The sequence below is a fragment of the Leptonychotes weddellii genome, chromosome 5 (genome assembly GCF_054177405.1).
Source record: "Leptonychotes weddellii isolate Sample4059 chromosome 5, ASM5417740v2, whole genome shotgun sequence".
Lineage (NCBI taxonomy): Eukaryota > Metazoa > Chordata > Mammalia > Carnivora > Phocidae > Leptonychotes > Leptonychotes weddellii.
In genome coordinates this window covers 72443890-72459895 of record NC_138373.1, presented here as the reverse complement: position 1 = coordinate 72459895, position 16006 = coordinate 72443890, and the positions used below count along the sequence as shown (strand labels likewise).

General features: G+C 46.7%; 1 protein-coding gene across 3 annotated transcripts; it reads right to left on the bottom strand.

The window, feature by feature from the left end:
* Positions 1-3459: 3459 nt before the first annotated feature.
* Positions 3460-11022, bottom strand: COPS7A (COP9 signalosome subunit 7A). 3 transcript variants are annotated; one of them, XM_006737848.3, is made up of 8 exons: positions 10876-11022; positions 10195-10399; positions 8230-8305; positions 7906-7994; positions 6488-6690; positions 5716-5821; positions 5401-5552; positions 3460-5228 (listed from the first exon to the last, which is right to left on the bottom strand). In XM_006737848.3, the coding sequence occupies exons 2-8, from the start codon at positions 10354-10356 to the stop codon at positions 5189-5191; spliced, it is 828 nt and encodes a 275-aa protein (XP_006737911.1). In that variant the 5' UTR covers positions 10357-10399; positions 10876-11022; the 3' UTR covers positions 3460-5188. The 3 variants fall into 3 exon arrangements, with proteins under 3 accessions (XP_006737911.1, XP_006737910.1, XP_081677249.1); XM_006737847.3 differs by having other exon boundaries at positions 10849-11009; XM_081821123.1 differs by lacking the exon at positions 10876-11022 and adding an exon at positions 10763-10853.
* Between the last annotated feature and the right edge of the window lie 4984 nt (positions 11023-16006).

Sequence of the window (16006 nt, the reverse complement as noted above, 5' to 3'; positions counted from 1 at the left end):
TCTTTTCTCTGGAGAGTTCTTTGTATGCTGGGCAATTTTAGATTGTACCCTGGATATTCTGAATATTGTTTGAGACTCTGGATCTTATTAAAACCCTAATGGGAATGTTTTTTGTTTTAGCGGGTGATTGACCAGGTTTGGTTCAGGCAGCAACCTACCTTCTTTGGATTGTGGTTCCAACGTCAGTTTAATTTCAGTTTGTGGTGCTATCTACATCAGTCTCATATGTTTGCCACCCAGTGGTCAGTCAGACCTGGACAGTGGTCCACCCTGTAGTTCAATTCATAAAGCTTTGGTAAGATGTTTAAGGTCAGATCCATGTGCAGCTTTGAGGTGAGCCCAGGAGTTCACACACAACTCTATGGGACTCTCGATTTCCCTGCTCTCTCTGATCTCCCTGACACTTTGATTCTCTGGGTCTTCGTTTCCCAATCCTCTGGCCAAAAAAAAAAGCGGGGGGGCGGGGCTTTAGTTTCTCTACTCTGCTGAGCATTTTCCACTATGTACCTGGGCTAAGCATCAAGAGAACAAAGAAAAAAGCAGAGAGATTTGCCTCGCACTCTTGAGACCACAGCTCCTGTGCTAGAGGAATTCTCCTCCCTCAGTTTTCAGTGCCTGCCCACTGTTGCTGTCATTATGCTGCTGTAGCTACCCCACCATGGTACTGCCTGGGGTTAGAGGTGGAAGAGAAGGAAAAAAGAAAAACAACAGGAGATTCCCCTATTCTCTGACCCTTAGGAGTCCCTTTCCGGCTCCTCAGACCTGCAATAGATGGCTCCAAGAGGAGCTCTTTCAGTTCACACCTGATGCACACTTCTGGGTTTGGGGTCACCTTTGAGTCCACTCTGGGCAATAATGGGGGGGGATGGCAAACTCACCACTGGTTTCATGGAACTTCAAATTCTGGTTTCTTTCTCCCTCCCACCATTTACTTCTCTGAGATCTCAGATAGTTGCCCCATGCATTCTGTCCAGGAGCACTGGGAGTGATGGGGGTGGGGTACGCCTACTCCACTTACAATCTGTGTGGTCCCGAGCAAGTTACATAACCTCTCTGTACCTCTCCTGTCATCTTTAGAAGAGGATAATAGTAGTATCAACCTCAGAAGGTGGTTGTGTGGATTAAATAAGTTTATATGTATGTAAAGCATTTAGAATAATGCTTGACTGTAGTAAGCACTTAATATTAGTCTTAAAGTATCATAAAAAGATTGGACAACAGAGATCGGCAAAAAGACAAAAATCACCCAGAACTCCAATGTCAAGAGGTCTAACATACACATTATGGTTATATTATTTCAGATTTTTCAGTCAAGATGTACTTACCAATTCATTGAATAGACAAATGAATATTTAAGTATAGAATTATATTCCCTGCCCCATTCCCCAAATTATGCTTTCTTATTATGGGAGAGGCAGTAGGTCACAGGATGAAACTTTCTGCCACTAGGTGTTCATCACACTGTTCTTTCCACCCAAAATGCTCATCCTCCCTCCCTTTGTTAGGCTAACTGCCACTTGGGCTTTTAGTTTCAGTTGAAAGGTCACATCCTTGAAGAAGGCTTTCCTGGCCCCATGTAAAATGTAGATCCCTATGTTAAGGGCTTTCATGTCACCCTATACTTCTTAGCACTTTTAATTACTTAACCATATACTTAAGAACCTCAAAGGACAAGTTCTCTCTCTTGTCCTGTACTCAAAAGTTTCACCTTTGCACATCCTTCTCATCCAGATGGCGACCCTGGGCCTCTGTACCTGTCCTCCAAGGCCCTGCAGTAAGAAGCCTCCTCAGCTAGTCCAAGTTGGCACTAATCTGGGCAAGTCTGCTTATATAAATGGGACTTTTCAGCTCAGAGCTGAGTCAATGAGGACAATGAAGGCATATTTCTGGTCCACATCCTGGGGATTCTTATTCAGTAGGAACTGGGGGGGGGGTTCCAGGAATATGCATTTTCAAAAGTTCCCCTGATGTTTCTGTTGCTGGTGGCCCACAGAAACACTGCCTGTGGTAAAGAACTTCCAATATGGCTTCCAACGATCCCTGCCTTCTGACAGTCACTAGGCTGGACCTGGTGATTGGTAAAAGTGATGGGATACTTCTTCTGTGATTAAGTTACAAGACTGATTCTGCTTTCCTGATACGGTCTCTCTGGCTCTTGCTCTGATGGAGCGGGCTACCTGGGCTGCCTCTGACCAACAGCCAGCCCAGAAATGAGGTCCTCGGGCCAGCCACCTACGAGGTAGTGAACCCTGCTGATACACTGAGTGTGGTTGGAAGGAGGTCCTTCCCATTGGAACCTTGAGATGACATGGCTCCAGCTAACTCTTTGATTGCAGCCTTGTGAGAGACCCTGAGGCAAAAAAGTGTGCCCACATTCCTGAACCACAGAAACTGAGATAATATACGTGTGTTGTTGTTGTTGTTGTTGTTTTTTAAGATTTTATTTGAGAGAGAGAGAATGAGTGAGAGAGAGCGCACACACGAGAGAGGGGAGGGTCAGAGGGAGAAGCAGACTCCCTGCTCAGCAGGGAGCCCGATGCGGGACTCAATCCCAGGACTCCAGGATCATGACCTGAGCCGAAGGCAGTCGCTTAACCAACTGAGCCACCCAGGTGTCCCTATACGTGTGTTGTTTTAAGCCACTAAATTTTAGGGTAATTTGTTACACCATATTAGATAACTAATACATTGCCTAGACTGCCCAAAGCTCCCTTCTCTACCCATCCATGTTGGAAAACACACCTAAACGGAGAATTTCCAATCTCTCTTCAACAGGATTTCATGAATACTGACTGTAGACATTATCTTTGCTCTTGTGCATAAAGATTTACACCAGCCCAGTCGCTGATTTTAGCTTCAGACACTTTGGCTTAGTCTTTTAATTGTCACTGGTTTCATGGGCATGGACTCTGAATTCTCATAAAGGCAAGTCCTCTTGCTCCTCCTCTTACCATAGTGGTCCAGCCCTAAGACCACTTAAGACTGCTGTACATCAGGCGACCAGCGTGTGAGAGTGCACCAGTGGTGGCAAGATTCTTGGTCGGAAATATTCTGGTGCCCTGAGCTTGGTTATACATGGAATCTCTAAATCCTGAACCAAGTTTCAGGGTCAAAAAACTGAGCCCCAAAATCATCTGCTCCCCCTTCTTCATGCCCTGGTAGCCAAGAGCCCCACCTTTCTAAAGCAAAGACAAATTGAATTTGTGTGTCCTCAGGGACATGTCAATGGTCCCCCTCCCTCTCTGGGTGTTAACCAGGCAGTCCCAGCTCAGCCCACACTTAGACTTTGGAGCCATCCACTGAAGGCTGGAACTAGAGAGCTCAGAGAAGTTATGGAGCCATTAGCTGGAACTAGCTTACAAGAAAACAGGATACTAAGTTAAAAGTTGGGGCAGGGGCAGAGGGAGGGGGGGACAGGTTCCAAGTGCCAGGAATTAACAACTTCTACACACTGGAGGGTGTGGGAGGAAGAAGGGGTTTATTGCAGAGGTAGAGACTGAGAACCAAGACAAAACAGGCTCAACAAGCTCGTCGAGGACAAAGATAACCAAGAAGCCAGAAGTGTCAACTCCCAAAGTAGGGCCCCCGTAAGTCTCCACGGCCCCCTCAAAACAAGAGGCTCACCCAGCCCATTTTTAATCAAAACCTCAGGATCCCACCCCACTTTCTAGTTCTGTGACTGAGACCTTTAGCACCCGCAAAGAGTGGTCTGTGCTAAATCTCCACCTAGAGAAAAACACAATCCCTGGAGAGCAGCTCAGTCAACACTGGGGCCCTCAGGAGGCAACCGCTTCACCGCTTCGGGGGGCGGGGGGGTCAACTGCCCCTTACACTAGAGCTTCCCAATTCTAAAGAGTGCACAGCAGTGCACTAGACCAAGGACACCAATCATCCCAACACAGGAAGGTCTGCCTTGGACAGCAGACAGGAGCCTGCTGCTGCTTACTGCAGATCTCTGAGTTCTGTGTGGTTCTGATGCAAAAACCGAAGGTTATTATCAACTCTTCCCCCTTATAATTCTGTAAGAAGGAAGGCAACAGGCTGAAGCCCAGCTCCTTGGGAGCACAGCCAGCGACAGTCATTTTGCATGTCCAGTGCTCTGCACATGTTGGTGCTCAGGAAGTATCCGCTGCTTCTGAATGAGTGCTGGGATACTGAGCAATTTGTCCAAAGTCCCACGACTCAAGATCTAGGTCTCCTGGCTCCTAGGCCAGGACTCAGCACCTAGTATCTGGTTCTCTTCTTTTTCCAGCACTTTGCTTTAGAGTGGACGGACAGTGAGCCTTCTTCCCATCCACACATATCAAAGACAGAAGATACCCATTTCTGGGCATGTTTGTAGATAGACTTCTCATAGATTTATTTCGGTTTCATGTTATATATAGATATATGTATATATACTTTTTTTTTTTAATACAATCTATATATCCCCTTCCCTTCCCCACTAAACTCACAAAAGGAAGTATAAATCCTTCCCGGATTGCCATCAGGCTTTCCAAGATAGCCAGGGGTAAGAAAGAGCCATCTCTCAACATCTCAAGAGACAGCTGCCCTTCTTCGGCTCTGGGGTCATTGAAGCAGCAGCATCCCCAGGACCCAAGGGGAGGAGAGAGGAAAGGAAACAACTCCGGTGTGACAGGATTCTAGGACGAAAGTGTCCAGTGACTCCCAGAACGGCAGACTGGCTTCCAGAATTCTCCGGGTGGGAACCAAGGTGGAAGGCCTATGGCTCTTCAGATGCTGCCCAGATAGGCTGGGGGTAAGTAGTACAAATCGGGGAGTAGGCATGCAGGGGCGCGGTGGTCCGAGAAGAAACACACGTGGGTTATGCTGGAGAAGCAGCAGCCCCCCCCCCTCAACTCCATGACGTATAATAAACAGGGATAGACGCTGGCCGCCCCCCCCTTAAAGAAACAGGGAGAGAGCACGGCTGGGAGGGGGAGGGAGACAATGGGACACATAATAAAGTCACATAAAGCAGAAGTACCAACAAAAACATGACTTGTACTTGCCTCCTCCCTAGAGAAGGTGTGATCTACGCTTGGGGGTCAGGAGAGAAGAGGGAGGTTAAGGGTCATGAACCTAGGATTATCAGTTGACCAGGGGCACAGGAAGGCTCTTGGAGGACTCCTAAAGGACAGGCAGGAAGCTAGGACCCCGCATCCCCAGGGAAGAAACGACAGTCCCTTCAGTTCGACTTGGACCAAATCTTGGCGCTCCCTCGGAGCCTGGCAAGGGGAAGAGAGAGAGAGAGAGAGGCTGCAGGGAATCCCCTCACCCCTGCGGGCTCCCCCCACTGTCTACCCCCATGCAAATGACTACAGGGGGTGAGGACAGCCAGGTCTCTGAAGTAAAGGCAGGACACCCCGGAAGCAAGCGGTCCCTGCCACAGAGGCTCACCCCTTGCCCTTTGAGGCTTTCTTGCTGGGCTGGCGCTGGTTGGTGCCGGGGGCGGGTTCCCTCAGCTCAGTCAGGTGCTGCTCGGGGTCCTGAGATGTAGCTGCGGCGGCAGCTGCTGTTGTAACTTTAATGGTTTTTTTAAGGTTGGCGACCTACCCGGATGAAAGAAATGGGGGATAGTAAGGAAAGTCCCAGAATCGGACCGTCCCTGCCTACCTCGTCTGTTTGCTACAGCCACGGTCCCAACCCGTCTGCACAGGGCAACTGGCCCAGGCGGCGGGAGCTTGGGTCTGTCCCGATCCCTTGCCCGCTCACCTCACTCTCGATCTGCTGCTTCAGGCCTAGCTGCTGCTCCTTGTGCTGGTTGGCGCGGCTCACCTGCTCCTCGATGCCTGACAGCACCACCTCACAGCCCACACACCTGCGAGAATCAGGAGAGGAGACGCGTCAGCGGGAGGAGGCTGTGAGCACACACTCACGAAAACAGACTCAGAATAGCCTGCATACAAACCCCTTGTCTGAGTTAGGAACCCTCGCCAGGGCGCCTGGAAACCACGTGCAACAGTAGTCCCAGGAGCCACAAAGACACTCAGGGTGGAGGGGGGGGATAAGAGAGGTGAAGTGCCTGGAGTAAAGTGCAACATGCGAGAGGAGGAACTAAAAACAGCACTGGGTAGATGCCAGAGAGAAGGAAAAAAAAGGTATATTGAAGTCAGACAAGAACACAAAGAGAAAAACGGAAGTGGGAGAGACGCATGGCCTACAGACAGTGCCGCTTACGGACGGATGGGATGAATCCAGCTTAAAGACAAGTGAGGATCCAACACCCCGGTGAGGATCCTCTCAAGAGTACTGCTCCCCCGCCCCCCAAGGACTATGCCAAGGACACTGCTTCTGGCCTCTCGCCCTGCAGGCCCTCCTCTGCTCCCGTCTGCCCTCAGAAGCTTTTGGAGGAATGAGCTCCCTCCCTTCATCCTCTGGGATTCCACCTCTGCAGCCCAGCCCAGCCCTCCCCTTCCCCCTCCCAAGGGCCTCCCCCTTTCCCGGAGTGAGGAGGGAAGGAACAGGGCCAGGGCACCCGTCTCACCACTCCTGCAGGGTTCGAGCAATGGCACTGAGGTCCTGCCGCTGGATGTCCCGCCCAATGCTGTAGTCAACCTCCAACCGCTGATTGCGCTGGTCCAGGGAGCCCCGGAGCACGTCGGCGTACACCGCCTCGATGACAAGGTCTTCCAGCTGCCGTACGTTCCGCAGGGCAAGGGCCTCCAGCAACACTGCATATGGGATACACTGGGGTGCAGGGAGGTCGGGCAGGGATCTGTGAGGCTCTGCAGCACAGAAGGGCTTCCAAGATTCTTCCCTCCTTCCCCCCAGCCTCGGCTCCCCTGCCTAGTCTCCACTCCTACTCCTAAAGGATTTCCTCTAAAAGGCTGGTTCTAAGGCAAAATAAGTGAAAGTATTGCCCCCTGAAAAATAACACCCCGAGAAGGACAACTGCAAATAAGATAGAAGATTTACGTTCCCCTACCACCCTTTACCTCCCACCCCACAGGGGAAGAAAGTGACATCTGCCTGGGTGTCAATCCTCTGGCCATAGCTCAGGACAGCACACAGACCTTGGTCCAGATAAGCCTGACGTAGCGGGAACAGGTGGTGGGGGAGGGCTCTGAGTTACTATTTATCGTTTATACCCCACTTCCTTCCACAGAGGCACCTCATGACAGAGAGCCTGGTTTAGGTAAAATCAGGAGGACCACAGGAGAGTCAAGTAACAGCTGAGAGAATGCAGGTGGGTGGGAGAGGGATATTTAATAAAAAACTGAACCTAACTGGAACTACAGAGATACTTCTGGGTTATACACTTTTGACTTTAGCAAATAGAAGCCTCGCACTTCACCAGAAGAAAGAAAGCCTTATTCCCAGATCTGAAAATTGAGACCGTTTAAGTGGGACTTTTTTTTTTTTTTTTTAAGATTTTTATTTATTTATTTGAGAGAGAGAGCATGCACACGTGAGCATGAGTGGGCACAAGCTGGTTGCGGGGGCCGTGTAGAGGGAGAGGGAGAAGCAGACTCCACGCTGAGCAGGGAGCCCGATGCGGGGCTCGATCCCAGGATCCCGGGACCATGACCTGAGCCAAAGGCAGACCCTTAACTGACTGAACCACTCAGGCGCCCCTGTGTGGGACTTTCTTTAGTGAGGAGGAAGGTGATTGCTAAACAAGTGAATGGCATCCTGGTTGCTATTTTGACCCAAGATGCAAAAAAATGTTGAATGAAAAACAAAAACAAAACAGAAAACTAAGAGAATAATATTCAGCCCGAAAGGCTGCAGGTAGTGGAGTTCATATATAGATCCTGGAGGGACATGGTGGGGTGGGGAAGTCAGAAAAGCAACACTGTGGGCAAAGGCTGTCTGACCGCAAATTCCCTTCAGACAGGCCCTTCGAAGGGACATTCCCCTTTGGCTCAGGACTGGGGTGGGGGGAACGGGACTGTCACTCACCTTGACTTTGGCAGCCAGGGTGACAACTGATAGGTGTCGAAGCTTATTCTTCTGAGCCTCTGTGAGTGGGGGAAGATTTCGGGCTTCAGCTAGGAAAAAAGGCCAAAGCATAGGAAATTCTGATTACACTTTTGTGGGAAGTCCTAGCCTCTTTCCCTTGCTACTGCTGCTTTTTTTTTTTTTTTTTTTTAGTTTTCCATGCCAATTCAGGTCTTGACCCTGACCCTGTGTACCCCAGGAGGGTTTCCCAGGATTTCTTCTAGTCCTTCCAGAAACTGCCCTTCTCCCACCTCCACTACTCCAGAGCTCCAGCCCTCTGGTTACCTAGGTAATCAGCATATGTCCCGTAAGCAAACACTGTGAGCAGCCGGAACGTGGAAGCGAAGTCACTCTCAGCCAGCTGCAAGAATATGAAGGAAGAGGTGACAGGATGGGCCTCTCTCCAGCTTCCCAGCCCCACTCCGTTTTGAATTCCACTTTCTGGCCCCATCTTTCCCCTCTCCCATCGGCTCTCCCAGCTCACCAAAAGGACTTCTCTGCCTCTCTGATCACTCTCCCCATTGAAAGACCTGATTTCCACCTCCAGACCCTTATTTACACTACCCCCGCCCCAATCCACCATGCCCTCTTCCTCCATATGTCTTCATTCTTACCCTAATTCAGAATTGAACAAATTCAGAGTGTTCAGTAGTGTGTGTGGGCATGTGCACACCCAGACATTGCAAATTGTGTTTTGGTCCTTAGAGTGTGTTTAGTATTTCTGAATCTGAGTATCATTAGGCAGTCTGCTGTCCTTGCCAATTCACCAAACACTCCTGCTTAGCCTCACTCATCTCTGACCGCTGCATGGCCTCAGCAGGCGCTGGAATTTGTGGCCTCTGCGTCAGACCTGTAGCACCCAAGAGGCTTCATCACCCACGCCAGCTCACCCAGATCTCATCTCCTATCACTGATCACTCATTCTGGCACTTAATCGATCAAACCCTTCGGTTGTTACCCAAGAATATCTTTCTTTCCAGTAAGATTACAGACCCAGGCCCTGGTATCCCAACCACTTAGGTCTAGCAAAGCTGGGCATGTATTCAGCTCTCAATAAATACTTGCTAAATAAGTAATTTACACATCCATATCCATTCATCTTATCTCTGCAACTGAATATAAGTTTTGGAAGAGTAATAAGCACTGCGTCTTGTATTTTCTGGTATTCCCAGATGACTAGCAGAGAGATAAATAAGCACCCAATAAATGCTTCTTTTTCTTCACCCTAATGGACCCTCTTTAGTTCCACTGCAGAGGAAAGCAGGGAAAGAAGGCAGCCAAAGTGTTCTCCATATACCACAGAGTGATCCCAAAGGTAAATCCATTGACTCAGTCAATCACTGGCCCTCAAAACTTTACCATAGTTTGCCCACATACCAATAACATCTCAGGACTTGGGCTTATTTCATACATCTTGGTGATGCACCCACTCTACACTTTAAACTCTTTACTCTGCCACTTTTTTTTTTTTAAAGATTTTATTTATTTATTTATTTGACAGAGAGAGACACAGCAAGAGAGGGAATACAAGCCGGGGGTAGTGGCAGTGGGAGAAGAAGGCTTCCCACTGAGCAGGAAGCCCAATGTGGGGCTCGATCCCAGGACCCCGGGATCATGACCTGAGCCGAAGGTTGACGCTTAACAACTGAGCCACCCGGGTACCCCTTTACTCTGCCGCTTCTATGTGAACAGTTCTCTCTGCTGTGTTCCTAGCATCTTGCCGGTCTTTGGGGGGAAACACACCTTCTAACACTTCTAGATTAAGTGAATTAACAAAGGGTACAAATTGGGGAGAGGAGGGTATGCCAATTTCAGGTTCGTTCCTTCCATTTGTACTGGACTTCACACTTCCCATAATCTGACCTGATTTCTATAATTGAGGATGAGGAACAGTATCAGCTCTGATTTTAAAAGAGAAAAACAGAGGCCCTAAAGTAAAAGTGACCTCATCAAGGTGACATGATTTTATTAAGAGCTACTACCTTGGCGGAGACAGGCTGGAATCAGGTCTCCTTTTCTGAATCACATGCTCTTTTGCTTAAAAAATGAAAAATAATGGGTTTTACAGATGATTCATCACCAAAAGAAAGAGGTTTACTTGTCTACTTATTTTTGCAGCTGTTAATTAATCATCATCGTATTCTTGTTCAACTGAATGGTTATGGAGTTGCAAATGAGCCCTGCCCACCCATTCTCAAATTCAAACTTAGCCCCAAGCTTCCCTGTGGGCTCTCCAGGCCAGGAACCCACCTCTCTAACATTAGGCATATCCAGCAGTTCCCCAAACACGTAGACCCCAGGAGCCTCCAGCACCTGGTGGATGAGTGTGGCCAGCGCTGCCCCCTTGGCCGACTTGGCCAGGAGCAGAAATTGCTCCTGGTTCTGCCCTGTCACCTTCACCTCGGCACTCATGGCTGCACTGAGCTGGGGGGACCTGGGCTCAGGATATCTGGAGCTGCAAGGAAAGAGAACGTGAAGCTGGAGGCCCCTGAACACTGGGAGGGCGGGAAGCACAGGGAGGCTGGATTGCAGAGGCACTGAGTCACTTCTGCAAATGAGGAATGAGAGATGGAGCAGTCTAAAACTCGGATCTAGAAATCCTAAAATCGGCCACTTTGATGGAAGCCTGGCTGAGACAGGGTTTGCCACGCCCCCTCCCCCATCCCGGGGCCTGATCCCAAGCCCCACCACGTGCACCCCATTGAACCCCAAGGCACAGGATGTAGTGGGGGAAGGGGTGTCACATGGTGTCCACCCCAACAACGCTCCCTCAAATTTCCGTGGTGCCCCGCAAGTGCTCTCAACCACGTGACCTCACCCTCACGATCCCTCCACGTGGCTCCGCCCCCTCCCTTAAAGAGGCCGCCCAGGGACCGTGGGCTCACGGCGACTGCCCCGTCGTACCCTGGGTCAGACTCTGCGGGCCGCTACCTGGAAGCTTCGTCTTCCAGCACACCGGGCGGGGCCGCCGCTCCGTCACCTCCGGCAGCCGTTCCGAGCCTTTCCTGCCACCTCCCTGCAGAGTCGCTCTGGCCGCTAAACTCTATGGCTGGCTTCCGCCTCGTACTTCCGCTCTTACGAGGCCGGTTTCGGGCGGGCCATGCCCCTCCCCCGCCTTCCGACGGCTGAAGCGCCTGCAAGCGCCTGTCATTCTACTCTCTGATTGGCTGTTGAGGAAGAATGACGGGCGCCTTTTTTTTTTCCTGCTCTGTTTCAATAAAACTTTATTGACAGATGAGCCCTGGAAGGTAAATGCAGAGGGAGAACCTGTCCTGCAGGTACCGGGTGGTTAGGTGTCGGCTCAGAGCTGCCCGAAATCTGGAGACTCGGGCTGCATAGGGTGCCTGAGGCGACAGGAAAGCTGTAATGGGAAAGAGAGAGGAAGGAGGGAAAAAGGGAGGGAAGGAAATGAGGAGAGATAGGAAAGAGACAAGAATCAATCAAAGAAGTTTAGCGTCAGGGATCTCCGGGCTATTTTAACCACTACTTTTTTTGAGGAGCAAGAGGAAAGAAGTAGAAAAAGTAAAGGAAGGGGCGCCTGGGTGGCTCAGTTGGTTAAGCGACTGCCTTCGGCTCAGGTCATGATCCTGGAGTCCCAGGATCGAGTCCCGCATCAGGCTCCCTGCTCAGCAAGGAGCCTGCTTCTCCCTCTGACCCTCCCCCCTCTCATGTACTCGCTCTCTCTCATTCTCTCTCTCTCAAATAAATAAATAAAATCTTTAAAAAAAAAAAGAAAGAAAGAAAGAAAGAAAAAGTAAAGGAAGTAATAATAGATACCATGTATTGAGTGCTTACTATTGGTCAGGCATCTTTTGAAATTGTATCCCATTAAATCCTCATAACTACACTGCGTCCCCAGTGTGACTCCAGGACACGGTTTATCATGACTACTATACTTGTAGAGCGAGGCTTTCCTGTATATTGCGTCTCTTAATTTCTGGGAGACGAAAAATCCCTAGGTGTAAGGAAGGCATCTGTTATTATTTTCACTTTAGAGATAAAGAAATTGATGCTTATAAAAATTTAGAGATTTGCCTGGAACTCCGGTCTCTTCAAGCCCGAAGCCAACTTTCCATGTTACCATGATACTTTAGGGAAAATAGTAAACGACTAACATTTCTATAGTGTTTTACACTTCATACTGGGCTGGCAGAAGGTCAAATAAGAATAAAGTTAATGACAGCTTGGAGGTCGTTGGGTTAGGCGCTGAACGAAGAGGTTTACTTAATTCATTTGACGCTTATAACAATCTATTATTATTTCTATTTTACAGATGGAAAAACTGAGGCCTAGGGAAATTAAGTAATTTATAAGCAATGGAAAGAAGAGACAGTGAGAAAAAAAAAGGGAACATAAATGAAGAGACTATCACAGGACTGGTAGACTGCTGGAGTGGAAGGGACTTTAAACTCAAAGTTTATGGTCCACATGGCTTGGTTTATGGTAGCAAATGAGAAGCAAAAACAGAAAGGAGATGGAGGCGGGGAGAAGGAGAAAAAAAAGGAGAGGAAGAGGCAGAGAAAAAAGTAAAGAAGAAAATAATGGAAGAGATGACACATAAAAGTGAGGAGAAGGAATCAAAAGCATTTGAAAGTTTTTGAAATCCAAAGTTTGAAAGAACCAAAGAATTAATGAGTCCAATCTTATCAATTTAAAGAGGGAAGAAAAAGAAAAATATGAGGAACAAACAAGAGCCCACGTATGTTCTATTATGTGCCATGTGTTTATCTGTTCAACTTTTCTTTAAGACTTTATTTTTTTAAGAGCAGTTTTAGGTTTACAATAATATTGACAGCAAGGTACAAATATTTCTCATAATAATTCCTGCTCCTACACATACACAATCTCCCCATTAACAACATCACTCACCAGAATGGTACTTTTTTTTTTTTTTAACCAAGGATGAACCTATACTGACCACATCATAATCACCCAAAGTCCATAGTTTATCTAAGGGTTCAGTCTTGGTGGTGTACATTCAATGGGCTTGGATAATGTATAATGACATATATCCATCATTATCATACAGAGTATTTTCGCTGCCCCAAAATTCTCTGTGCCCTACCTGTACATCTCCCCCCACCCCGACCCCTTGTAACTACTGATCTTTTTTCATTGTCTCCACAGTTTTGCCTTTTCCAGAATGTCACAGAGTGGAAATCATACATATGTGGCCTTTTCATATTGGCTTTTTGTACTTTAAAATTCCTCTATGTCTTTTCATGGCTTAATAGCTCATTTCTTTTTAGCACCACTAGTCTTCCATTGTCTGCATGTACCACAGTTTATTTATCTGTTCACCTACTGAAGGACATCTTGGTTACTTCCAAGTTTTGGCAATTATAAATAAAGCTGCTATAAACATTCATGTGCAGGGTTTTGGATAGACAAAATTTTTTACTCCTTTGGGTAAAAATCAAGGCACGTGATTGCTGGATCATATGGTAAGAGTATGTTTCTTTTTTAAAAATTTTTATTTATTTATTTATTTATTTGAGAAAGAGAGTGTGTGCACAAGAAGGGGGAGTGGCAGGCAGAGGGAGAAGCAGGCTCGCTGCTGAGCAGGGAGCCCGATGTGGGGCTTAATCCCAGACCCTGGGATCATAACCCGAGCAGAAGGCAGATGCTTAACAGACTGAGCCATCCAGGTACCCAGAGTATGTTTCGTTTTGTGAGAAACCACCAAACTGTCTTCCAAAGTGGCTGTACTCAGCAGCAATGTATGAATGTTTCTTTTTGTTCATTTGTTTGCTTGCTTTTTTCTTTGTTTGTTAGGGAGAGAGAGGGAGAGAGCATGAGCAGGGAGGGGGGGGCAGGGGGAGAGGGAGAGAGAGAATCCCAAGTAGGCTCCATGCTCAGTGTGGAGACGGACTCTGCCAGATCCCACAACTCTGAGATCATGACCTGAGCCAAAATCAAAAGTCGGATGCTTAACTGACTGAGCCACCCAGGCGCCCCTGAAAGTTTCTATTGCTCCACATCCTGGCCAGCTTTTAGTATTGTCGTGTTCCAGATTTTGACCATTCTACTAGATGTGTAGTGTTATCTGTTGTTTTCATTTGCATTTCCCTGATGATATATGATGTGGAACATCTGTTCATATGCTTGCTTGCCATCTGTGTCTTTGGTAGAGTATCTGTTAAGGTCTTTGACCCATTTTTTAATTGGGTTGTTTGTTTTCTTATTTTTTGAGTTTTAAGACTTCTTTGTATATTTTGGATAAAAGTCATTTATCAAATGTGTCTTTTGCAAATATTATCTTCCAGTCTGTGGATTGTCTTCTAATTCTCTTCTTTTTTTTTTTTAAAAAGATTTTAATTAATTTATTTATTTGTCAGAGACAGAGAGAGAGAGAGAGAGCACAAGCAGGGGGAACAGCAGGCAGAGGGAGAAGCAGACTCCCCGCTGAGCAAGGAGCCCGATGCGGGTCTCCGTCCGAGGACACTGGGATCATGACCTGAGCCGAAGGCAGACGCTTAACTGACTGAGCCACCCAGGCTTCCCTAATTCTCTTCTTCTAATTGTTCTATTGCAGAGCAGAAGTTTTTTTATATTAATTAAGTCCAGTTTATCAATTATTTCTTTAAGAGAGTGTGTCTTTGGTGTTGTAGCTAAAAGGCATTACTATACTCAAGGTCATCTAGGTTTTTTCCTATGCTATCTCCCAGGAGTTTTATAATTTTGCATTTTACATTAGATCTGTGACCCATTTTGAGTTAAATTTTGTGAAGAGTATAAACTCTGTGTCTAAATTCTTTCTTTCTTTCTTTCTTTCCTTTTTTCTTTTCTTTCTTTCTTTTTTTCTTTTCTTTCTTTCTTCTTTTCTTCCTGCATGTGAATGTACAGTTGTTCTGGCATCATTTGTTGAAGAGATTGTCTTTTTTGGGCGGGGGAGGGGGTGAATCCAACCATTTTATTGAGGGGCTTCAGAGAAAGGTTGAAGAGCTAGGAGGACAGTGAGATCTGACATCCTCAGCCAGGCCAGGATATCCTCAGCTTCACAGTCGCTGAAAGTGAAGAGATTATCTTTGATCCATCTTTTTGCCTTTGCTCTTTTATCAAAAGTTACTTGACCATATATATGGGGGTCTATTTCTGGGCTCTTTATTCTGGTCCATTGATCTGTTTGTCTGTTCTTTCACCAATACTCCACTGCATATAGCTTTATAGTAACTCTTGAAATCAGACAGTGTCACTCTTCCAACTTTGTTTTTCCCCTTCAGTACTGTATGAGCTATTCTGGGCCTTTTGCCTCTCCATATACAATTTAGAATCAGTTTGTTAATATCCATGAAATAACATGCTGGGATTGGGATTGCATTGAATCTATAGGTCAAGTTGGGAAGAACTGATATCTTGATAATATTGAGTCTTCCTAGCCATACACATGGATTAATCTCTCCATTTATTTAATTCTCCTTTGATTTTGTTCATCAGAATTTTATAGTTTCTCTCATATAGATCTTATGTGTATTTTGTTAGATTTATACCTAAATATTTCACGTTTGGGGGGTGCTAATGTAAATGTTATGTTTTAAATTTCAAATTCCCCTTGTTCATTGTTGGTATATAGAAAAGCAACTGACTTTTGTTTTTTTTGGTTTTCTGTTTTAAGATTTTATTTATAAGCAATCTCTATGCCCAACTTGGGGCTCAAACTTACAAACCCCAAGATCAAGAACCCCTTGCTACACCCAGTGAGCCAGCCAGGTGCCCCAAACCTTGCTATACTTGTTTATTAATTCCAGGAGGGATTTTTTTTTTTTTGTCAATTCTTTCAGATTCCCTGCATAAATGATTATGTCATCTGCAAACAAAGACATATTGATGTCTTTGTTCCCGATCTGTATATGTTTTATTGCCTTTTTAAAAATTCTATTTTATTTAAATTCAATTAATTAACATATAATGTGTTAATAGTTTCAGAGTAGAGGTCAGTGATTCATGAGTTGTATATAACACCCAGTGCTCATTATATCACATGCCCTTCTTAATGCCCATCACCCACTTACCCCCTCCCCCCACCCCCTCCCCTCCGGCAACCCTCAGTTTGTTTCCTATG

What these genes read in the sequence shown, in the direction of transcription:
- COPS7A (XM_006737848.3), bottom strand. Translation starts at nt 10,356, where the DNA reads ATGAGTGCCGAGGTGAAGGTGACAGGGCAGAACCAGGAGCAATTTCTG. An exon ending in GCTCGAACCCTGCAGGAGTG is followed by an intron (nt 5,822 to 6,487) that starts GTGAGACGGGTG and finishes TGATTCTCGCAG; the next exon opens with GTGTGTGGGCTGTGAGGTGG. An exon ending in AAAGCCTCAAAGGGCAAGGG is followed by an intron (nt 5,229 to 5,400) that starts GTGAGCCTCTGT and finishes TCCCCTTGCCAG; the next exon opens with GCTCCGAGGGAGCGCCAAGA.